Raw genomic sequence first — 20,840 nt, 5'->3', positions numbered from 1 at the left:
TCGCCTAGTCATCCTCTTCTTCATTCAATTATACTCTAGCTATGTGTCTCAGATATATTTTCAGAGCCTGTTCTCTGTGTCTGAGAACTACCCAATAGCATGATCATGTTGCATGTCATTTACCTTGATTTTTTTCATAATCCCTTCTGTTTTCAGTTCTGTTTTCCAATATGTTGCTTTGATGTCTCTTTGTTCGTGTTAACTTTAGATTTGAAATCAAGGAGCCCTCCCCTATCGCCCTCTCTGAGGAGATTTGTTTAGCAAAAGAACTCAATGGAGCTCTAGATGGAGATTCAGGTGAATAAGGTGGTTTTTGGTTAGCCTTCGTTGCTGATTGGCTAATGGTTACAAAAAGACAACACATCGTATAGAAATGGATCAAAAAGAGAGAGAATCTTTGTTCCTGAAACTTTCAGAGTCTCTTTCCACAGAGGGGACACATGTTGATGTAGAAGAGACATGAAGAAGAATGTTGATGTAGAAGAGACATGAAGAAGAGGGGACACATGTTGATGTAGAAGAGACATGAAGAAGAGGGGACACATGTTGATGTAGAAGAGACATGAAGAAGAGGGGACACATGTTGATGTAGAGGAGACATGAAGAAGAGGGGACACATGTTGATGTAGAAGAGACATGAAGAAGAGGGGACACATGTTGAGTAGAAGAGACATGAAAAGAGGGGACACATGTTGAGTAGAAGAGACATGAAGAAGTGGATTTTGCATAATAGGGACCTTTAAGGCTATAAACTCGCCTTTGCTTCACTTTGTTTTTCCAGATACAAAACCATGTGACACACGTTCTCTGTCTGAAACTGCATCTGATTTAGAACAAGCCTCAACACATACGATATGTAACCCACACCCAGGAAGTACTGCTCTCTGCCTCACCTCTATGGTGTTGTAGGCGTCCAGGAACATGTCCTTGCTGCTGATGCTGCAGTACACGCAGCCCAGCGTGGTGTAGAGGCAGAAGCAGAGGAAGTAGCGGTGGTTGAAGTGACCCACGCAGTTATTCAACCAGGCTGGAAACACGCTCAGGGAAATGTGAATACAGTGGGGAATTAACACTTTAAAAAGCATCTTCTTTTGAGTTCAAAACAAATGTGTTTCTTGTGGAAAGGATACGGCATGGTGGTCCATCTTCAAAACACACCTGTGATATTAAAGAAAGTTCAAATTCAATAAGGAGTGTGCATTTCTTACAGATGGAAACCACTGGAATCTGAGTTTTCTCCTAAAAAACAAAAACAAAAGCGTCTGAAGATATAAGACAAATAGTATGTGCATTTCAATATGTTTTGCATTGCCCATGCCTGACCCTTCCACCAAGTTTCAAGACATTTATGGTAGTAGTTTTACGTAATCATTCACAAACATTGCTGCGTGTGCATCACCTTATTTTGTCCCCTGGAAACAGTTGTTGTGTTTCTAAATGCTTCACGATGTCACATTTTTAAAGTTTTTTTTTTGCATGTTCCTAATTATACATGAAAAACAAACAACAAACATTTAACATACATTGGTACATAAATCTGGTCTTGTACCTTGGGTGGGCTTCCTGCTGCTGTTGTGGTGGCCTTGTAGTAATGGAAGACCACCATTACGAGGAGCCAGTGGCCGTAGCAGAGGTGCCACACGATCATGTACAGAGGGTAGGTGCTGAGGATTGTGGGTAAAACGAACAGGTAGATGATGACCACAACTGAGGTGGTCAGCAGGACGACCAGGCAGACGAACACCTGAGAGAGGAAGAGAGAGATATAATCAAGCTAACACTTATCGTACGACTTTTTTACGATATTAGGATTTTTCATAATCTTGATTGACCTTGAATTATTTACTTTGACGAAATGGACTTATCCTTAAAAAGATTGTCATCGCTTATGTCATTTTAACGTAATACACTAAACGTACGAAACATGCCAATAAACTCAATTATTTTCACGTTTTTTTACTTATCGTACGATATACGGAAACAACACTGATAATTATACACTTACCGTACAATATAGGGACATGATTGTTGACTTATTGTACGATAAATGGACATTAGCTTCGCCATTTTTAGGTCATCGAGTCATTGTACAAATTATTTACTTCGCCTCCATATTTTTTACGTTATCGACTTATCGTTAGATCGTCATCACCTCGATCATTTTAACGTAATAGACTAAACGTACAACATTATGTTTTTACTTATCGTACGATATACGGAAACAACAATGATAATTCTTACGTCACACACTCACTGTATGATATATGGACAAGAACATCATCATTTTTACGCTATCAACATATTGACGGATGTACGGACATTACTTTAAAAATGTCACGTAATGCTGATTGTACAACCGTGACATTAACTCGATCATTTTAGGCTAACAACATTACATACAAAAAATTCACATAATGGATTTATTGTATGGTTTTGAACATGTTTACGTTTTGTCGTCTAGTACAATGCATTAAAATTAACTCGTTCATTTTTAATGCTATCAATTTCTAATCAATATATGGATATGAACTCGATATTTAAGTAAGCAACTTTTTTTACCCGTTCCAAACACACTTTAAAAAAAATTATTGACAAAAGCATATATCGCATTATTTCTTAGACACAACTACTCGTTGAGATCATGTTTTTTGGGGGGGTTGTTTTGGGGTCAAATAGGAACAAATAGATATCCAACAGCTCACCACTCCGAACCAGCGGGTCACATTATCCACAATCCAGTAGACTGGTTCGAAGGCACAGTCCAGCAGAGTGTCAGCGTTGGTGAGGCTGTTGAAGTACAGAGACCTGAGCAGCACCTTGCTGTAGCTCCACACCTCAAAACACCGCCCGCTGATCCAGGGTCTGTTTCCCCCGCATCCACCCCCCCTCTGTGGGCCTCGGCACCAACGCATCGCCAGCCTCATGGTGCGGGAGAGATGCCACCTCCAGCTGCTGCCCATACCACCACCACCCCACCACCACCACCTTTCCTACACACACTCTGCACACACACACACACAGACACACGGTCCAGCAGTTACAAACACAGGCGGCGTAAAACAGCAGCTCTTCGTAGCGCAGCATGACGGAGTTTTCCATTGATATCCTTCAAGTAGTGGGACCTCCACCCCTCGAAAAAAGCTCAATCAAGTTCTGCACACATGTCAGTCAAAGAAAACAAGGCCAGGCTCTCAGGTAACGCCCATCAGCACCTACCAATTAAACGTCTCCTGTTAATAATTCAGAGGCAAATCGACATTTTGAATATTCCTAGGAATTAAAAGTTCATTACTCTTTGAAAGCCTGTGTTTCTATGCTATAACTTTGTATGATTAGTCATAAAACAGTATATTTTGGGACAATAACTTGCTCCTAATCATCTTTGACGTTGAAGGATCGGGTCAGTAGGCAGAACGACCATCAGATCCGGGGACACATGTTGATGTAGAAGAGACATGAAGAAGAGGGGACACATGTTGATGTAGAAGAGACATGAAGAAGAGGGGACACATGTTGATATAGAAGAGACATGAAGAAGAGGGGACACATGTTGATTTAGAAGAGACATGAAGAAGAGGGACACAATGTTGATGAGAAGAGACATNTGAAACTCATCCGCAACATCCCACAAACGAGCCCACTAAATCACCGAAAAACAAGGAAATAGCCTAGGCTAGAAATGTATTCCTATCAAATAGTTATGGACAGTTCCATAACTATTTGATAGGAATACATTTCTAGCCTAGGCTATTTCCTTGTTTTTCGGTGATTTAGTGGGCTCGTTTGTGGGATGTTGCGGATGAGTTTCACCGAGACCGCCTACTCTGAACAACCAATCACCGTACTGACCGCTTCTAAACTCATGCACGAGAATCGACGTCATCCATAGCAACGGCGCGTCACTCTTAGTGATTTATCCTTAGTATGAGTAGGTCTCAGCGGCTTTGTGAATAACTTTTAAGAAAAAACTCCTACGTAAAATGTTTTAGCGCGAGTTAGGAGCACTCCTAGCGGTAAGATAAAATGCTTTGTGAATACGGCCCCTGAAGTCTAAGAAGTTCAATGACATTCTTTAAAATCAAGAGAAACCCAACCTATGCCTGGATTGGACACCAACATGTTTTATTTGCTATATGTTCCCAACATATGAGACCATGAAGGGAGACCATTAACAAGCCCCCACTGGCCCTTCTTAATAATGTGGGGCTAACTGATGGAGACAAGCCAAATTGGGGGAAGGAGCCTGGATCCCTCAGTGGGCTACCGGAACTACTGTAGCTCTGTGTGTGTGCTTCCCTCAGCGGAGGAAATACTACCCCTCTGGAGACTATTACCCAGTAGCACCATTAGCACTGGAAGGCGGAAACAGAGCTGCTTTGTGTTCCCAACTTCCCACTGCTGTGGAAATGGTACACATGCAGACTCGAAATCAGATAGAAAGTATGACAGAATGATATGGTGAACTGGGTGGTGTGGTTTGTTGTTGGAGTCACTTTAATCAACAGTCTATACAAACCACTAAATACTTTAGCATCCGACAATTGACTAAAGGGGGTGGCTCATTAAGATGTAAATATTGGTCTATTGGATGGACTACTGAACTAATGTCTGGATTTTATGAGACTTTGTACAGACATGGTCCCCAGTGGATGAACCCAACTGATGTCGCTTATGCCTGGCTTTTCCTCTTGTCTCAATATGACAATGACAATATGTTTTTTACTGCAGATTTCCATGAAACTTGGTACATATATACATGTCTCCAGAGGATGAACTTTACTGGTTTGAGTGAACCCCTGACTTTTCCTCTCTTATATATATTTTTTACTTATACTTTGGTTAATTACCAAATACCTGCATAAATAAGGGCATTCCCATCAGGGCTTAATGTCAGCAGGTTACATGCTAAACTAAGATTGTAAAACAAGAATGAAAAATGAAACCCTCTAAACAGCAGTTTGTTAGCATTGTCATTGTAAATATGTCAGCATGCTGACGGCAGCACATATTTAATAGCTCTACTCAGTGCAGCACAGCCTGTAGGCTAATGACTCACCTTGTTTCTTATAAAATCAAATCAGGTATCTTTCGAGAACAAAAGCGAACTTGCAACATTAGTCAACTACATCCTGCATGTTAAATCTTAACAGGTTACTTATTTTATTAGATTTTGGTGTTTGAAGCTTATGCTGAACTTATTTCAATGTAAAAGGGGCCATTATCAGACAACAGCTCTTATCATGCCAAGGTGTGGCTACAAGAATTGAGAAGCTTGGCTTGGCTAGGTGTCCACCGACACTGACGTAGCCAGGTGTGATTTGTACAGTCAAGAGCAGGTAGCATTTACACTCATTCATTGATGTCACGTTATTATAAGGGAAGCTCTAGAGTTTGCCTTTTCCCTTTCTCGTGTATTTGATGACTGATGAACTGAATAAACATCTACAGTTATTGGGAGGTGACGTAATCAAACTACGCTCATGGTGTATAACTTTGTTTGTACTTCATATGTAACTATTGCCTGCTGTGTCTCTGTTGGTCTAAGGTCTCCCCCTTTCCCCCTATTTATCTATGGATGTATCTGGCAGGTTGTACATAATCAAAACCAAGGGTATAAGGATAGTGCATGTTGTTAGTATTGTAAGTCCAAGACTAGATAAAAAGACTGTATTTGACTTGACCTTTTACTTTTTGTATTAAATATGCAACTTATGGCAGGTTTTAGTTTTGTGTTAGTCTACTCCAGTCTTTTTTCAATCCTATATATACTTACATACTGCTGTGGGTTACTTAAACATTTAAATTGTCACAATAATATTGACATCAAATATTAGCTGTCACAGGCTTCAAAGTCAGTGAATTTGGTTCACTGACTTTAGAGGATAGGGTTGAACATTAGTACAAGTCGTCTCATTTTGGTATAGTAATACTAAACTTAAAATTAAACAGTAACCAAAATTAAAAATAAACTGGGTCCCTGCTCCAGGCACTGTCAGATAAGATCAGTGTTTACGTTTGTGACTAATTATAACAAGATGGTAGGTTTCTCAACAAAAACTCGGGACAGTCAGTCATTCTGCCTGTTCTCAAGGTTCAGGAAGACCAAAGCTTTGATTATTAATCTCTGACTTTTATTATCCCTCTGGGTAGTTTCTCAAACCCGACATAGCTTAAGCAAACCGCCACTGAATCACAACCCTGAGCTGCAGACCTGTGACTAACAAAAAACTGATACATCAAATGATAGAAGAACAACAGCGAGTTGGTTTAGTTTATTCCGCAGTTTTTTCCAGAATTACCACCAGATAAGACAGTATTAATATGAAAGCCTTCATGTGCAGCATTGGTGATAAATGTATCACCCCCTATTTATAGTAACTAAACTAGTCATCTATTGTATAAATAGTACACTAAAGAACTGAGGGCTGATTTGCCACTTCTTTATAATGCATTATCTCGTGCACTGTTATAATTCAACACTCAAACATGGCACGTCATGTTTAACAGGTGTTGAATGAAGCTTGAATGCTATCTGGTAAGAAAGTAACATCGTTGATACGGCTTTGGGCGAAAAGCCAAGTGTGAAGATAAGATTCTCGATAGTGCCTGCTGGTGCACCTGCAGAATGTGGAGAGCAGAACAAATAAAGGATATGAAATCCTGTTTCTGAGCAGGCACAGAGCCACATGTGGATGATGGTATGTTGAAACATTTAGAGACAATGGAAAATATCAGGCTTAAGTTAAATGATGAATTGATATAGCATTATACCTTTATACGGACTGGGCAGATAAAGAGTCTTTTAGACATTGGATCATCCTGCTTACTTTTCATAACTTATAGTTGAACAACTCATGAAAAAAACGTATAACATACAAGAAAATAAAACCATCAATTATTAAGCATCACTTTATAAAAGTGGTGAAATAGTTCCTCCGAGTACTACAGTGGGGGAATAGGCAAGTGCTGTGCTCGGTATCAATCAGTTGTTTCTTTATTCTGAGCCTTGCTGTATTGCCAGCCTTTAGGAATATCATTGACTATGATTTTCAGTTAAATGCTGAAAGTATTGCCTTAATAAATCATCTTTTCAGCGGACGAGAAATTAAGCCAATCAGGCTGGGAGTACGTTTTTGTTGGGGGTTAAAATTCTATTATAATGCATATAGGGAATTAATCTAAGCCTCAAGAAATGGGACTTAAAGAAGAAATACAAGGTAAAGCAAATAATGAGATGGGAACTATGGGGGGCTCGGGTATAGTTTTATTAACTAGCTTTGGCCATGACAGTCAACAGCTGTTTCTCAGTATTGTTCCCTTGTGTTTCTCTTTGTTCCTCCTCATCCACGTCCCCTGTTGGTCTCTCTTTCTCTGTGTGTGTGTGTGTGTGTGTTTTGTTCCTGTGCTGCCTTTTACTGCTTTGCACATCCACACACCTGTTCTGAATCAGCCTTTTTTAGTCCTTCCCGATCAGCCAATCAGCTCCATGCCTGCTCTCCTGCCTAATCACCTGATTCTCCACACCTGTTCTCCACCAATTTCTCCACCTGCATTTGATCAGCTGATTAGATTTCTTCATATTTAGGTTCTGGTTTGGGTATTTGGTTCTGGTTTTGAATAAAAGTTTATTCTTTAAGTTCTGTTTGCTGAAGACTCCTGTGTGTTTTTTGGCCTTCCTGGATAGAAAAGCCAGAAAAGGAGGAAGTCTGTTATATGCACAGGCTTGTAATCAGATGACTATCAGCAGAGAAGTCTTTTTTTGTAAGCCTAACATTGTCACGATCTGTCTTTGTTGTGTTTTTGCCATGTCTAGTTCTGTCTTTGGTTCCCTGTCTCTGTGTTCACCCCCCGTCTTGCCTGTTGCTTCCTGTCTCTGTGTTCCCTCCTACCTGATTACCTGATTGTGTTCACCTTGTGCTCCTGTGTTTTCTCCTCCCTCCTCACCTGTGTCTTGTTTGTGTGATTAGTCTTGTGTGCATTTAAATTCTGGTTTTTCTGTCTGTCTTTGTGAGATTATTGATGTTATTGGAAGGTTTTTGTTCATAGGGATTTTGTGTTTTGCCTTGCCTGATTTTACTTTGTTGCTAGTTCCGCAATAAAATCATTTTGAATTTGGATATTCTGCATTTGGGTCCTGTGTACTTGGCTCTCCAGCCGTGACAAACATGTTATTTCTATCTTGCTTTAAATTATCTATGATTTTCATACAATCATACTGACCAAAAGTCGGGTCAATATAAAGTACATGAGTGGAGCAAAAGCGAAACCACACTCAATGTAAGAACCATTTTGTTTCACTTTTTTGATTCATCGCAAATGCATGTATATACAGTATATTATTAATTCAAACTTTGCTAATGAAGTATTATTTTTCACCGGTATGTCCACAAATATATTTCCTGTGTGAAACACAAGGATGCATTTCTAATAGTCCACCTTCAAATTTAGTTTCACAGGCCAACATCAATAAGATCCATTATCATTGCATTATTACATAACCTAGTGTAAGTGCATTTGGATTCTTTTAAAACAGCAGATGTCTTTCTCTAAATCTTGAAGAATTGTCCTTCACATCATTCCTTGATCTCATGAGGTTGTCCGCGGAGTTAAGAAAAGTAGTTCGGAAAGAATCACAGGCAACATTTTTGGGACTATTCAAAAATAGCCTTTATCTTTCCCTAGGATTCTCTGACAATGAGTTAACAACGGGTGTGCATTTGACAATCAAATGAAAGCTTTATGTAGAGTTTTCTCTCAAAAGACAGTAAACGATACAATCTTAAAAATAAAATCCTAACCTGGGAACATGCCATTGTTTTTTTTGTTTTTTAAAATTAAAACACCACCTCATTTACGGAAAAGTAACATGGCTAGACAGCAGACACACATAATGTTGTCTTCTGATGAATTAGCAATCCAAATAGTGGAAATAACCCATTTAATATGAAACATTTAAACTCCTATCAGCATGGTGCTCAGTTTAGCCTCTCATTAGGTTTTCCGCCAATGTTAAGCTACATTACACACAACAGCAAATTAGCATCAAAGTCATTATGTGTCCAACTGTATCTTATATGATGTTCATGTGTGTATAGAAGCTATGTTAAGGATGAAAGAGGGCAGACAAGAACAAATGGACGTATTGCCAGCTTGGAATGTGGCACCCATCCCTTAGTCTGTCTCGCAAGTTCATAAAAAACAAACACACATACATTAGCAAGCATGGATCAAGGCACGTATTGTTAATTCCCTTGAGAAACCAACCGCAAACTGGCTCTGTAATGCAAAGAGGAAGCGCGGGTCTCGCTGCTGAGGAACTTCAAAGACCCTAGATGGGACGCTCATTTGCTCAGGGAGATTTTCTATTTAGATGCTATTGCAGCGGTGGCACCACAGCAGCACTATCACATATCTAGGAAACCCCACATTTGGAATTCCGTTGTTGCTTTAATCCTTTTTTTTTTCAACTCTCATTTCACCTCATTCTCTCTCCTTCCCGTCTGCTGTCGTTTGCTCACACATTAATCTTTCCACTGTGTTTTTTTTTTCTCAGTCCATGCATGCTTGACATAGCTCTCCACATCAAAACAGCACAAACACTGATGATAACTTCAACAGCCAATTAGGTGGACTTACACACTTTGATAAGCATCTCTGTGCCATGTGTTATTTTAGTCAGAGCTTTCAAGTGTCCCAATGAATCATGGTCCCCCTTCGGTGTTATTTGGATGCATTTTTTATGTCTGCTATCGTGCCCTGCAATGTGTTTCTTTAACTTTTCTTAAGTTACTCGCCAATTACTTATAAACTTCCTATAGCTTTTACAAAACATTGTATAAACTCCATAAACTTCCATTTATGACTGTTTTACTACTAAGTGCAAAGTGTGTGTGTGTGTGTGTGTGTGTGTGTGTGTGTGTGTGTGTGTGTGTGTGTGTGTGTGTGTGTGTGTGTGTGTGTACACATTCCTGGTTCCTGACAGTCTATACAGACAACTCATAAACATAATTGGCTGATAAGGAAAAGGAGACGTGATGAATTAAACTCAGCTTATCCCATGGTGCGTATATACACACACACACACACACACACGCACACACACACACACACACACACACACACACACACACACACACACACACACACACACACACATGCACACAGGATTGTACACTTACTAAGATAGCCTCTCTTGGAGGATTGTGATCACAGGTCGTGCACCATACACAAACAAAGAGACAGACGAGTCACTGGACAGAAAGGAAAAAGTATGCACGGACACACACACACACAAACACACACACAAACACACACGCACACACCATTTCGAGATACCTGGACATCCTGGTAATTGTATGCGTGACAAGGGATGTCAAATAAAGAAGATGAAACAAAGAAAAAAGGAGGATGTGAATGGAGAGGCTTAAGTAGTGATTCAATAGTTTCAAGTATTACTGGCTGGACAATATTACATCAAGCAAAACTAGTTCGTTTGGTCATCATAATGAAACAGATTGTAATTAGAAAAAAGCATTCAGTATTAACAGATTAACTGGTTGGACATGGTTGGCACGCGTGCAAACAATAGATTAGGTAGAATATACTTCATGTGTGGGCAGGCAGTGTGCATTACAGTAATCTCACTTCAATTCCATACCTTAAACAAGTTATTGAATTAAATCCTTAATTACCTACCATAACCCATAGGTTCATAGCCCAGGAAGAAAATGCACTAACTAAAGAGTTCTCATGAACTAAGTTCTGATGAACTAAAGTGGGAAAAGTACTGCGGTGTGAACGCGCCTAATGTATTAAAATTGAGAACCATAAGTATAGTGCGCTATGTATGTCAACTGGAGTACCGCAGGGCTCTGTATTGGGCCCAATCCTGTTTAGCATGTACATCAATGATCTGCCTTCTGTGTGTGGACAATGTGATGTATTAATGTATGCTGATGATACAGTTGTTTTTACTCATGGCAAAACCGCAGACGAGGTTGCAACCNACATTGCATTCAATTAAAAAAGGCCTTTGCCCAGTCCAGCTGTGGTGTGCGTCAAGGAAATATGAAAAGTGCAAGAGGACTGCCGACAATGCACGATAAGATTACGTATAGAATTGAAGTCTGGCTCTCCCTTAAAAACAAGAAGTTTAAGTGAATTGAATTAATTTTGTATTTAAAACGACGGGACGCTTCATTAATCACTATTAAAAACATGCGTAAATGTTTACTCGAATTAGCCAAAAGGCTAGTTTTTCACGATGCCCCTTGCCAAATGGTGATAGCGCCATCCTAAACGCCAAGAGATAAAAACACCACTTCATTGTTATACAAAAAAAATGCTCATATTTTCACACTAGACGACATCAGGCTGAATACAGTAAGCGAGCAAGTCATATACTAATAAAGAAACATTCACATACGCCAACTCTGACACGTTGGTTATCACTTAGCCCTTTTTTACACTGTGCTTGCAATGTGTAGTAGGGAGGAGGACTCTCTATTAGATTGTGGAATTTAATTCATTGATGGGATGCAGTTGAATGAAAGACTGCCTGGAATAAATGCCTTTTCCTAAATGGATGGCCGTCTCCCGTACCGACTTGTTTAGTTAGCCCTGGTTGAGTGGGCTTTAGGCCTGCATTGAAGCCTGCCCCAGAGGAGGGGAGACAACCCACGAGCTGATCTTGTAAACTAAGCCAGACATTTTGTACTACCTATGAGATCTTCCCGCTGCCTACAGATTATCCTTTTTCACAATGTGGCAATGATGATACTGGAATGGCTTTTTGTCTATTGTTTGGAGTGCTTGTATATAATAGGATTCGCGTTGGTTGTAGGAGCGTAGAGTTGCTGCATTAGACAGCTTATCGACAGTTAGGTTGATGTGGGAGCAGACACACTTGAGCTGAAAGTATAGCTTTGCTGCTGCCAGTTGATAGCGAAGTTGTTTCTAATTTATCTGAAATTTGAGGCAGATTGAACTTCACTTTAATTGCAACCTTTTGTCGTGGCGGTTTCGAAACTGAGGCGTGTGTCCAATGCGTCACTCCTAAGTAGCCTGCTATACTCGACGCCGGCCGTACAACCTGTAGTCTCCTTCCAAGAGAAAACATCTGTTCTGTAACATGCTGTGGCCCGATTGGAGAAGAACATACACACTGCTCGTGTGCCAACAATGGTTGATAAGCAAAGAGTATATCAGTATTCATCAGATGTTAATTTCACCAAGACCTCGTTTACCTTGTTGCAACCTCGTCTGCGGTTTTGCCATGATTAAAAACGACTGTATCACAGCATACATTAATACCATCACATTGCTCCCACACGACGGGCAGATCATTGATGTACATGCTAAACAGGATTGGGCCCAATACAGAGCCCTGCGGTACTCCAGTTGACATACATAGCGCACTATACTTATGGTTCTCAATTTTAATACATTAGGCGCGTTCACACCGCAGTACTTTTCCCACTTTAGTTCATCAGAACTTAGTTCATGAGAACTCTTTAGTTAGTGCATTTTCTTCCTGGGCTATGAACCTATGGGTTATGGTAGGTAATTAAGGATTTAATTCAATAACTTGTTTAAGGTATGGAATTGAAGTGAGATTACTGTAATGCACACTGCCTGCCCACACATGAAGTATATTCTACCTAATCTATTGTTTGCACGCGTGCCAACCATGTCCAACCAGTTAATCTGTTAATACTGAATGCTTTTTTCTAATTACAATCTGTTTCATTATGATGACCAAACGAACTAGTTTTGCTTGATGTAATATTGTCCAGCCAGTAATACTTGAAACTATTGAATCACTACTTAAGCCTCTCCATTCACATCCTCCTTTTTTCTTTGTTTCATCTTCTTTATTTGACATCCCTTGTCACGCATACAATTACCAGGATGTCCAGGTATCTCGAAATGGTGTGTGCGTGTGTGTTTGTGTGTGTGTTTGTGTGTGTGTGTGTCCGTGCATACTTTTTCCTTTCTGTCCAGTGACTCGTCTGTCTCTTTGTTTGTGTATGGTGCACGACCTGTGATCACAATCCTCCAAGAGAGGCTATCTTAGTAAGTGTACAATCCTGTGTGCATGTGTGTGTGTGTGTGTGTGTGTGTGTGTGTGTGTGTGTGTGTGTGTGTGTGTGTGTGTGTGCGTGTGTGTGTGTGTGTGTGTGTATATACGCACCATGGGATAAGCTGAGTTTAATTCATCACGTCTCCTTTTCCTTATCAGCCAATTATGTTTATGAGTTGTCTGTATAGACTGTCAGGAACCAGGAATGTGTACACACACACACACACACACACACACACACACACACACACACACACACAGTTCTGCTATGAACTAAAGTGGCGAAAAGTTACTGCCGGTGTGAACGCGCCTAATGTTATTAAAATTGAGCAACCATAAGTATAGTGGGCGCTCATGTATGTCAACTGGAGTACCGCGAGGCTCGTGTATTGGGCCCAATCCCTGTTTAGCATGCTACATCATGATCTGCTTCTGCTGCTGTGGCAATGTGATGTTTATGCTATGCTGATGATACGTTTGTTTCGTTTACTCATGGGCAAACCGCGACTAGGTTGCAAAACAAGAAAAAAAAATCCAATCTCGGTAACTGATTGTCTTGGCGTGAATATACATCGTTGGGTGAATATCGTTCTTCAATCTTGAGCTTATCACAATTGTGCACACCGACGTGTGCTATGTTTCTTCTCCAAGCGGGCCACGCATTGTTCGCAACAAGATGTTTTCTTCATCTGGAGAATCGACTACAGGTCTGTGTCTCAGAGTATAGCTCCTTGGGCTCACAATTGACACCGCCCTCAGTTTCAAACCAATCCAAAAGGCTGCAAAAAGGAGGTTCGAATCGTCAAATTTCAGCGATAAATTAGAAACTTTCCCTATCAACTGCAGCAGCAAAGCCTTCGATCCGTTCACTCAATGGTTGCCTCCCACATCAACGTACGTCGATAAGCTGGTCTAATGCACACTCTACAGCTTAAAAACCACTGGAATCATCGGATGTATATAACACAACATCAACACAGATAGCAAAAACCTTGCCAGTCTCAGTCATTGGGCTGCACATTGGTGAAAAAGTATAATCTGTACAGCTGGGAAAATCTCATAGTATACAAAAATGTCTGCTTAGTTTACAAGATCACTCGTGGGTTGTCTCCTCCTCCTCTGGCAGGCTTCATCAGCCTAAAGCCCACCTCAACCAGGGCTACTAGAAGTGCGGCTAGGGGAGACTGCACCATCCCATTTAGGAAAAGTGCATTTATCCAGGCAGTCTTTTCATTCAATGCATCCCATCAATGGAATTAAATACCACAATCTATAAGAGAGTCCTCATCTTACTACACATTCAAGCACAGTGTTAAAAAGTGGCTAATTGATAACCAACGGTGTCAGAGTGCGTATTGTGAATGTTTTCTTTATTATTATGACTTGCTCCTTACCTGTATTCAGTGATGTCGTCTATTGTAAATATGTACATTTTTTTTGTATAACAATGAAGTGGTGTTTTTATTCTTGCTTTTAGGATGCCTATCACCATTTGGCAAAGGGGCTATCGGTGAAAACTAGCCTTTTGGCTAATTCGAGTACATTTACATGTNTGCTCAAAGACACTTTACAGATAATAGTGAAAAGAAAAGAGAAGAAAGGAACAACAAATAAATATATAGTTAAAGTTAAAGTCAAATAATACAAAAACAATCACACATGAAAAGCCAGATTGAAGAGGTGAGTTTTTGTGAGTTTTTTGAAGGTGGCGAGGTCAGTGCAGTCTCTGATACCTCTGATGTGGGAGTGAGTTCCAGAGGGTGGGGGCAGCGACGGAGAAGGCTCTGTCCCCCCAGGTCCGGTGACTGATGCGGGTGGGGATGGATAGGAGGTTGGCTTCTGATGATCGGAGGCAGCGGGAAGGGGTGTGGTGGTGTAGCAGGTCTGTGAGGTAGGGGGGGGAGCCTGGTTGTTGAGGGCTTTGTGAGTTATGACCAGAAGTTTGAAGTCGGTTCTCTTATAGATGTTCATGCCATACCTGGTTGCCCCCCTAAAGTAATACATATCTAAAATACTGCTACTAAAATATTGCTTCCTGTTGGCTAGATCATTTTGAGGAGTTACTTCAAATTCAAGTTCAAACATTCCAAACTACCCAAGATACTAGGGAACCAAACTATTTTCTTATCTTCCCCGTTGACTTGTTTCTAAGTGTTCACAAAAGATTATTTACCTTACCTCAAAAGACATTTTATTTCACCCTGTGCATGATGGGAAACAGCTGACTGCTGGTAGCTGACTGTATGAATAGGCAGCTTGTTTAATTGTGTGCTGAGAGCCAGCTGGTGGGTTAGAGTGCACAGTCTATTAAGAGAAACTTAGGAACTGCACGCAAAATAATAATGTAACTTATCAAGATTAGCTGTTGAAGTTAGTGATATTGGCATGGTAGTCTTGGCTTGTTAATAACACTGATTGACAGTTTCACTTTACTTTCAATAGATGTTGACTTCTAAAATCTAGCTTGCTATAAAAGTGATGGTCTAGGACTGCCCTGTTACTGTCAATAGAGGTTGTTTACCCTCAACAGAATTTGTTCCTTTTGTTTATTGTTGAAAAGCCAAACTAAACAGTAAACACATAAAACATCCAAGAGGGCTGAATAATTTTTCATAGGCGGTAAATTCATGATTTCAGATTGATTTACTTTCACTAGCCTGCTTTGCAAAAAGTGAAAGAAGAAGTACTAACCATCAGAAAATGAAAACACAAAATCAAATGCAAGAACTGTCAAATTCTACGTCTCTAAATCTACTTGGCTATATTCCACCACTTCTTAAAGATGTAAAAACCAAGAGCTCTTCTAAATAAAGACACTTTTAAAGAGAACATGGGTACAGTACGTGATGAAATAGTTCTGGTATCACTAAGCAAGGTCTTGTGAGTGTAAGTTGATAGATATGACCTGAGGCTTGTGTCAAGATTGTGTCATCCCATATGTAAGCTTCCACCAGAGGAAAACCAATTACAAATGATAGCGTAACTATTCCTACCTCTTTGGTAAGGACACTGCTGAGCTATAATTTCCACCAGCCCACATAGCGCTCTATTACATGAAGAGCTCTGGTATAGGGTTTCAAAATATACAAATGTAGGTGTTTTCAGATCCTACACTTACTCAAGTAAAAGTACTGATCGATCACTGTCAAAATAATCAACCATAAGTCAAAGTCCTGGATTCAAAACACTACTTAAGTAAAGTCTAATTCTCGTTGGTAGTGTTTTACTGTTTCGATAGAGATTTCTGAATATGTTTCACTGCTAAACTTAAGTTTACGTTACATTTCAACTTCTGCAACTTCTGTTTAAGGTCATGCCCATTCTTTTTGTAGGTACTTTTGTTGATTTCATCACAGCCTTGCATCATATTCTATAAGAGCATCTTATGTTTTTAGAGCTGCTGTCCTGTGAGAACCACAGTCAGCTCCTTTTTTAGCTTTCTGTTTGTTATCCAAGAGGGTCTTTAAATAGTTTATCCATCCTCAGAAGAATTTGATTTTTCTCAACCCATGAAGGAACACTATTTTCCTAATCCCCTTATTTTAGGGACTAAAGCTGTCAGATAAATGTGGTGGAGTGAAAAAATAACAATATTTGCCTCTGAGATTCAATGGAGTAGAAGAATAAAGTTAGTATTGCATGAAATGGAGACAGTCTAGTTTGAACTGAAGTAAATGTACTCAGTTACAGATGTAACACGATCGCAGAGGCACATGACGGAGCTGGAGCTGACTCTGGTAACCAGAATGCTGATGATGGGGGTCTGGGACATGAAGTCACAGATTTACAGCGGTTGCAGACAGGGGTGGTGACCTATATGAATCATACGGGATGTCAGCGGGACCCACACACAAACACACAGAGGATCTTAATCCACTGGCTGGCCTGGGCGTGTTTGTCAACATTGCCGTCTATGATGACGAAGATGGAGGAAGGAGGGGAGGGGAACTGAAATCTGACACTTTGAGGAGGCTGGTTAACTTCCTTGTTGCCAGGAAATGATAATGACCATACAAGGCTGCCATCAGCTGGTCACACATTAACTTCTCAACTGTCTCTATGTATTGGCCCAAACAAAAGGAAAACATAAGCAGCGTTCCTAAAAATAACTATTACTATTTTAAAAATGATTTAAAAAAACAATCAGTTATGTAAACCAAAGACCTTTTAATATCTGAAAGCACATGAGCTGGTTGTGGGAGAAAAACTGTTTGAAACGACAGCTTCATAATAATGATATTTAACATTTATTTGTATCCTTTTGCAGATCATTGAGAAGTTTATCAATGAGACGTGGTCTGAACGCTACCAGGAGCCCATCACCAAGGGCTCCCTCACGGCTATCTGGTCCATCGCCGTCGCCATCTTCTCTGTTGGTGGCATCGTTGGCTCATTCTCTGTCGGACTCTTTGTCAACCGATTTGGAAGGTAAAAAGAAAACATGTGTATTGCTTGTCTTTGGCTTTTCTAATAGACAGAGACTGTGCTGGCTTTATTTTCTCTGTAAAAGCAATAAGAAAATAAGTAAGACTGACTTAAATCACTTATCACTCACTACAGGATCAATTCATATTAAAGTGTCTGCAGACACGATTGATAAACTCAAAAACACAAATCATAAGAAAAAAAGAATCATAAAAGACGCATTACGGATAAAATGTCAGAACACTTTCTGAGCTTTAAAAAAATATAATAAAAACAGATAATTCCAAAATTTATATTGTGCTGAAATGCATAAAAATTAAAAATATATAATTTTAGCATGCAACTCTGTTAGTGTCAGTTTAATAGCATTAGGTATCTGAACCATAGACTTTTAGAAGTTGACCTCTCAATCACAATGATGGTATTTTCTAACCCTGACCTTAACATATGTTGCTTTATTGTCTACTTTTACCAAAACTGAAACATATGTTTTAAATGAACTCCATGCTGTATTGAAGTACTGTTGGAAGCAGTGTTAGATACCATGGAATCATTAGGAAAATAGTGAAAAGAAGTAGGGTCATTTTCTCATAGACTTCTATGAAATCTGACTTTATTTGTAACCATTGGTCGCCCCCTGCTGGCTATAAGAGCAAATGCAGGTTCAGGCACTTGACCATCAGCTTCTCTTTCCAAGCACACACGTTGCTGCTTGCTCTGATTATAATTTGCTGTATGCATTTTGTTCTGCAGGAGGAACTCTATGCTCATGGCCAACAGTCTGGCCTTCCTCTCGGCCATTCTGATGGGCTTTTCGAAGATGGCGAGCTCCTGGGAAATGCTGATCGCTGGTCGTTTTGTGGTGGGCCTGTACTCCGGCCTCACCACAGGCTTCGTGCCCATGTATGTGGGTGAGGTTTCCCCCACAGCGCTACGAGGAGCCATGGGCACCTTACACCAGCTGGGAATTGTCCTCGGCATCCTCATTGCACAGGTCAGTGGAAGTTAATTGTTGCAGTATTTTTATTTTAACACTGTAACATAGATGGAAGTCCAGTGCTGACCCCATAAGAAAAAAACAATATTTGTGCATCCCACTGTGTATTTGTTATGCTTTTATATTAGGTTAATTGTGTTATGCGTGTCTGTGTTGAATTCAGGTGTTTGGACTAGAGTCCATATTGGGCAACGACGACCTGTGGCCCCTGCTCCTGGGCTTCATCGTCGTCCCCGCTGTGCTGCAGTGCATCCTGCTGCCTCTCTGCCCCAAGAGCCCCCGTTTCCTGCTCATCAACAACAACGAAGAGAACAAGGCCAAAAATGGTGAGTTCACAAACAATCTACAAGTGCTGTGCTTTTAAAAAATGGAAAAGCTATTAACACTGCAAATACTGCAAGTTAAAACATGGCAGACAATACAACCATAAATAAAATAGATGAGTATCAATGAGACCGTATTTGCTAATTATTAACAGAATGTAAAATATTTAAATAGGAAAGTAAAAAATGTTCAAAAGGAAATGAGCTGAACTGGTGAATAGGGAAACATTGCAGCTTGTGGAGATAACGACCTGTGTTCTCTGTGCACATTTCAGTGTTGAAGAAGCTCAGAGGCACCTCGGATGTGAGCTCTGACATGCAGGAGATGAAGGAGGAGAGCCGGCAGATGATGAGGGAGAAGAAGGTGACCATCCCGGAGCTTTTCCGCTCACACCTCTACCGCCAGCCCCTCCTGGTTGCTGTCATCCTGCAGCTGTCCCAGCAGCTGTCTGGCATCAACGCTGTGAGTGTGCACGCTTAGACATTATCCCACCGATCACTCTGATGACTGTCATTGAAATCTGATGGAAAGACACAAAAGAAACTTCACTGACCTGCTTTTTCCAATGTACTCGGTTCACTTTCACATTAACGCTACATCAGAAACAGAAAAAGATATCCTGAACGTACCTAAGACGAGACTTTCATGTTGAAATGTTTTGGTTGCCCCATTTTCCAGATATTCTACTACTCCACTCGTATCTTTGAGAAAGCCGGAGTTGAGCAGCCTGTCTACGCCACGATTGGAGCCGGAGTCGTTAACACAGCTTTCACTGTGGTGTCGGTGAGTACAGAGTGAAGCCTTACAATTTGAAGTAAAACCCCCATAAATAATAGTTAAGATAATAACTTTCAAGGTTGTTTTTGGACATATTAGAGACGAAATTGGTCAATACCGTTATGTTTTGGCATTTCAAAAAATCTCTTTAATGCAAAGGTATTTTTGAGCACCGCTGTTTTTTGTTTCTAGAGCAGCCTTGTTGAACTAATTATAGGTTGTAAATTTATCACTTTATAGCTCTGCAGTGAGAGATTCCTCATCTTATTTGTTATCATCTTTTTTTCTGTGTAGCTGTTTGTTGTGGAGCGTGCAGGACGTCGCTCTCTGCACCTGCTGGGGCTGATTGGAATGGCCGGATCTGCCGTCTTAATGACCATTGCCTTGGCTCTGTTGGTACGTTTCTCTTAAATCCATAAGAAAATGTATCTGTCATGATTCCTCTCGAGTAGCTACCAGCAACTAACCTCCCTCTTGTCCTCTGTTCTTTTAGGAGCAGCTCAAATGGATGTCATATCTGAGCATCGTGGCCATTTTCTCCTTTGTGGCATTCTTTGAGATCGGACCAGGCCCGATCCCTTGGTTCATCGTGGCAGAGTTGTTCTCGCAGGGCCCCCGGCCGGCAGCCATGGCTGTAGCTGGTTTCTCCAACTGGACTGCTAACTTCATAGTGGGAATGACCTTCCAGTATGTAGAGGTGAGAAACAAAAATTATAACTGGTATTTGTGTTTCTGAGGTTACAATTACACCACAATTCCAGGAAGGTTGGTGCTAATTATAAAAGCCACTAGATGCATAGCTGTACACAGGATGAGCTTCAATCATCAATATCAAAACTCAAACCCTCCAACCGGGGTTTCCCTTGCTCCCCTCTATTGGCTACAGAATACCAATGGCACAGAAAAATATAAAAGTATTGTTTTTTTCTTATTGCCATTAATTAGACAACAAACTCTAGCAATCTTAAAGGTAGGGTCGGTAAGAATGGAGAAACCAGCTTGAGTGCGCTAGAATTTGAAAATACACAACCGGAAAAAATCTCCCCCTTCCTTCAGACTTCCTTACAGAGCCCCTCTTCCAACACACACGAACGCGCACATCACCAATGAGGCCGAAAGATAAGTTTGTGCACAGATGGAAGGCTGACAGGCAGGTAGGCCATCCAGTTATTTTAGCCGGGCCGGCTAAAATGATTGGTCGTGCTTTTTACAGCGCTACGGCTTCCACAGACACAC

The 20,840-nt window shown here is 40.5% G+C and overlaps 1 protein-coding gene across 1 annotated transcript in view; it reads left to right on the top strand.

Moving 5' to 3' along the window:
• Positions 1-20,840, top strand: part of LOC104945183 (solute carrier family 2, facilitated glucose transporter member 1) — a 653,665-nt gene that overhangs the window by 623,905 nt on the left and 8,920 nt on the right. The window contains exons 3-9 of the mRNA XM_010770813.1: positions 17,349-17,509; positions 18,260-18,500; positions 18,667-18,829; positions 19,102-19,289; positions 19,506-19,610; positions 19,899-20,000; positions 20,098-20,301. Of these exons, the coding sequence (XP_010769115.1) occupies positions 17,349-17,509; positions 18,260-18,500; positions 18,667-18,829; positions 19,102-19,289; positions 19,506-19,610; positions 19,899-20,000; positions 20,098-20,301 (1,164 nt within the window). The remainder of the gene's footprint in view (positions 1-17,348; positions 17,510-18,259; positions 18,501-18,666; positions 18,830-19,101; positions 19,290-19,505; positions 19,611-19,898; positions 20,001-20,097; positions 20,302-20,840) is intronic.

The sequence above is a fragment of the Notothenia coriiceps genome, unplaced genomic scaffold, assembly GCF_000735185.1.
Source record: "Notothenia coriiceps isolate Sejong01 unplaced genomic scaffold, NC01 NC01_scaffold00009245, whole genome shotgun sequence".
Classification (NCBI taxonomy): domain Eukaryota; kingdom Metazoa; phylum Chordata; class Actinopteri; order Perciformes; family Nototheniidae; genus Notothenia; species Notothenia coriiceps.
Note: the sequence above shows the minus strand (reverse complement) of the source record. Positions and strands in the feature narration are given on the sequence as shown.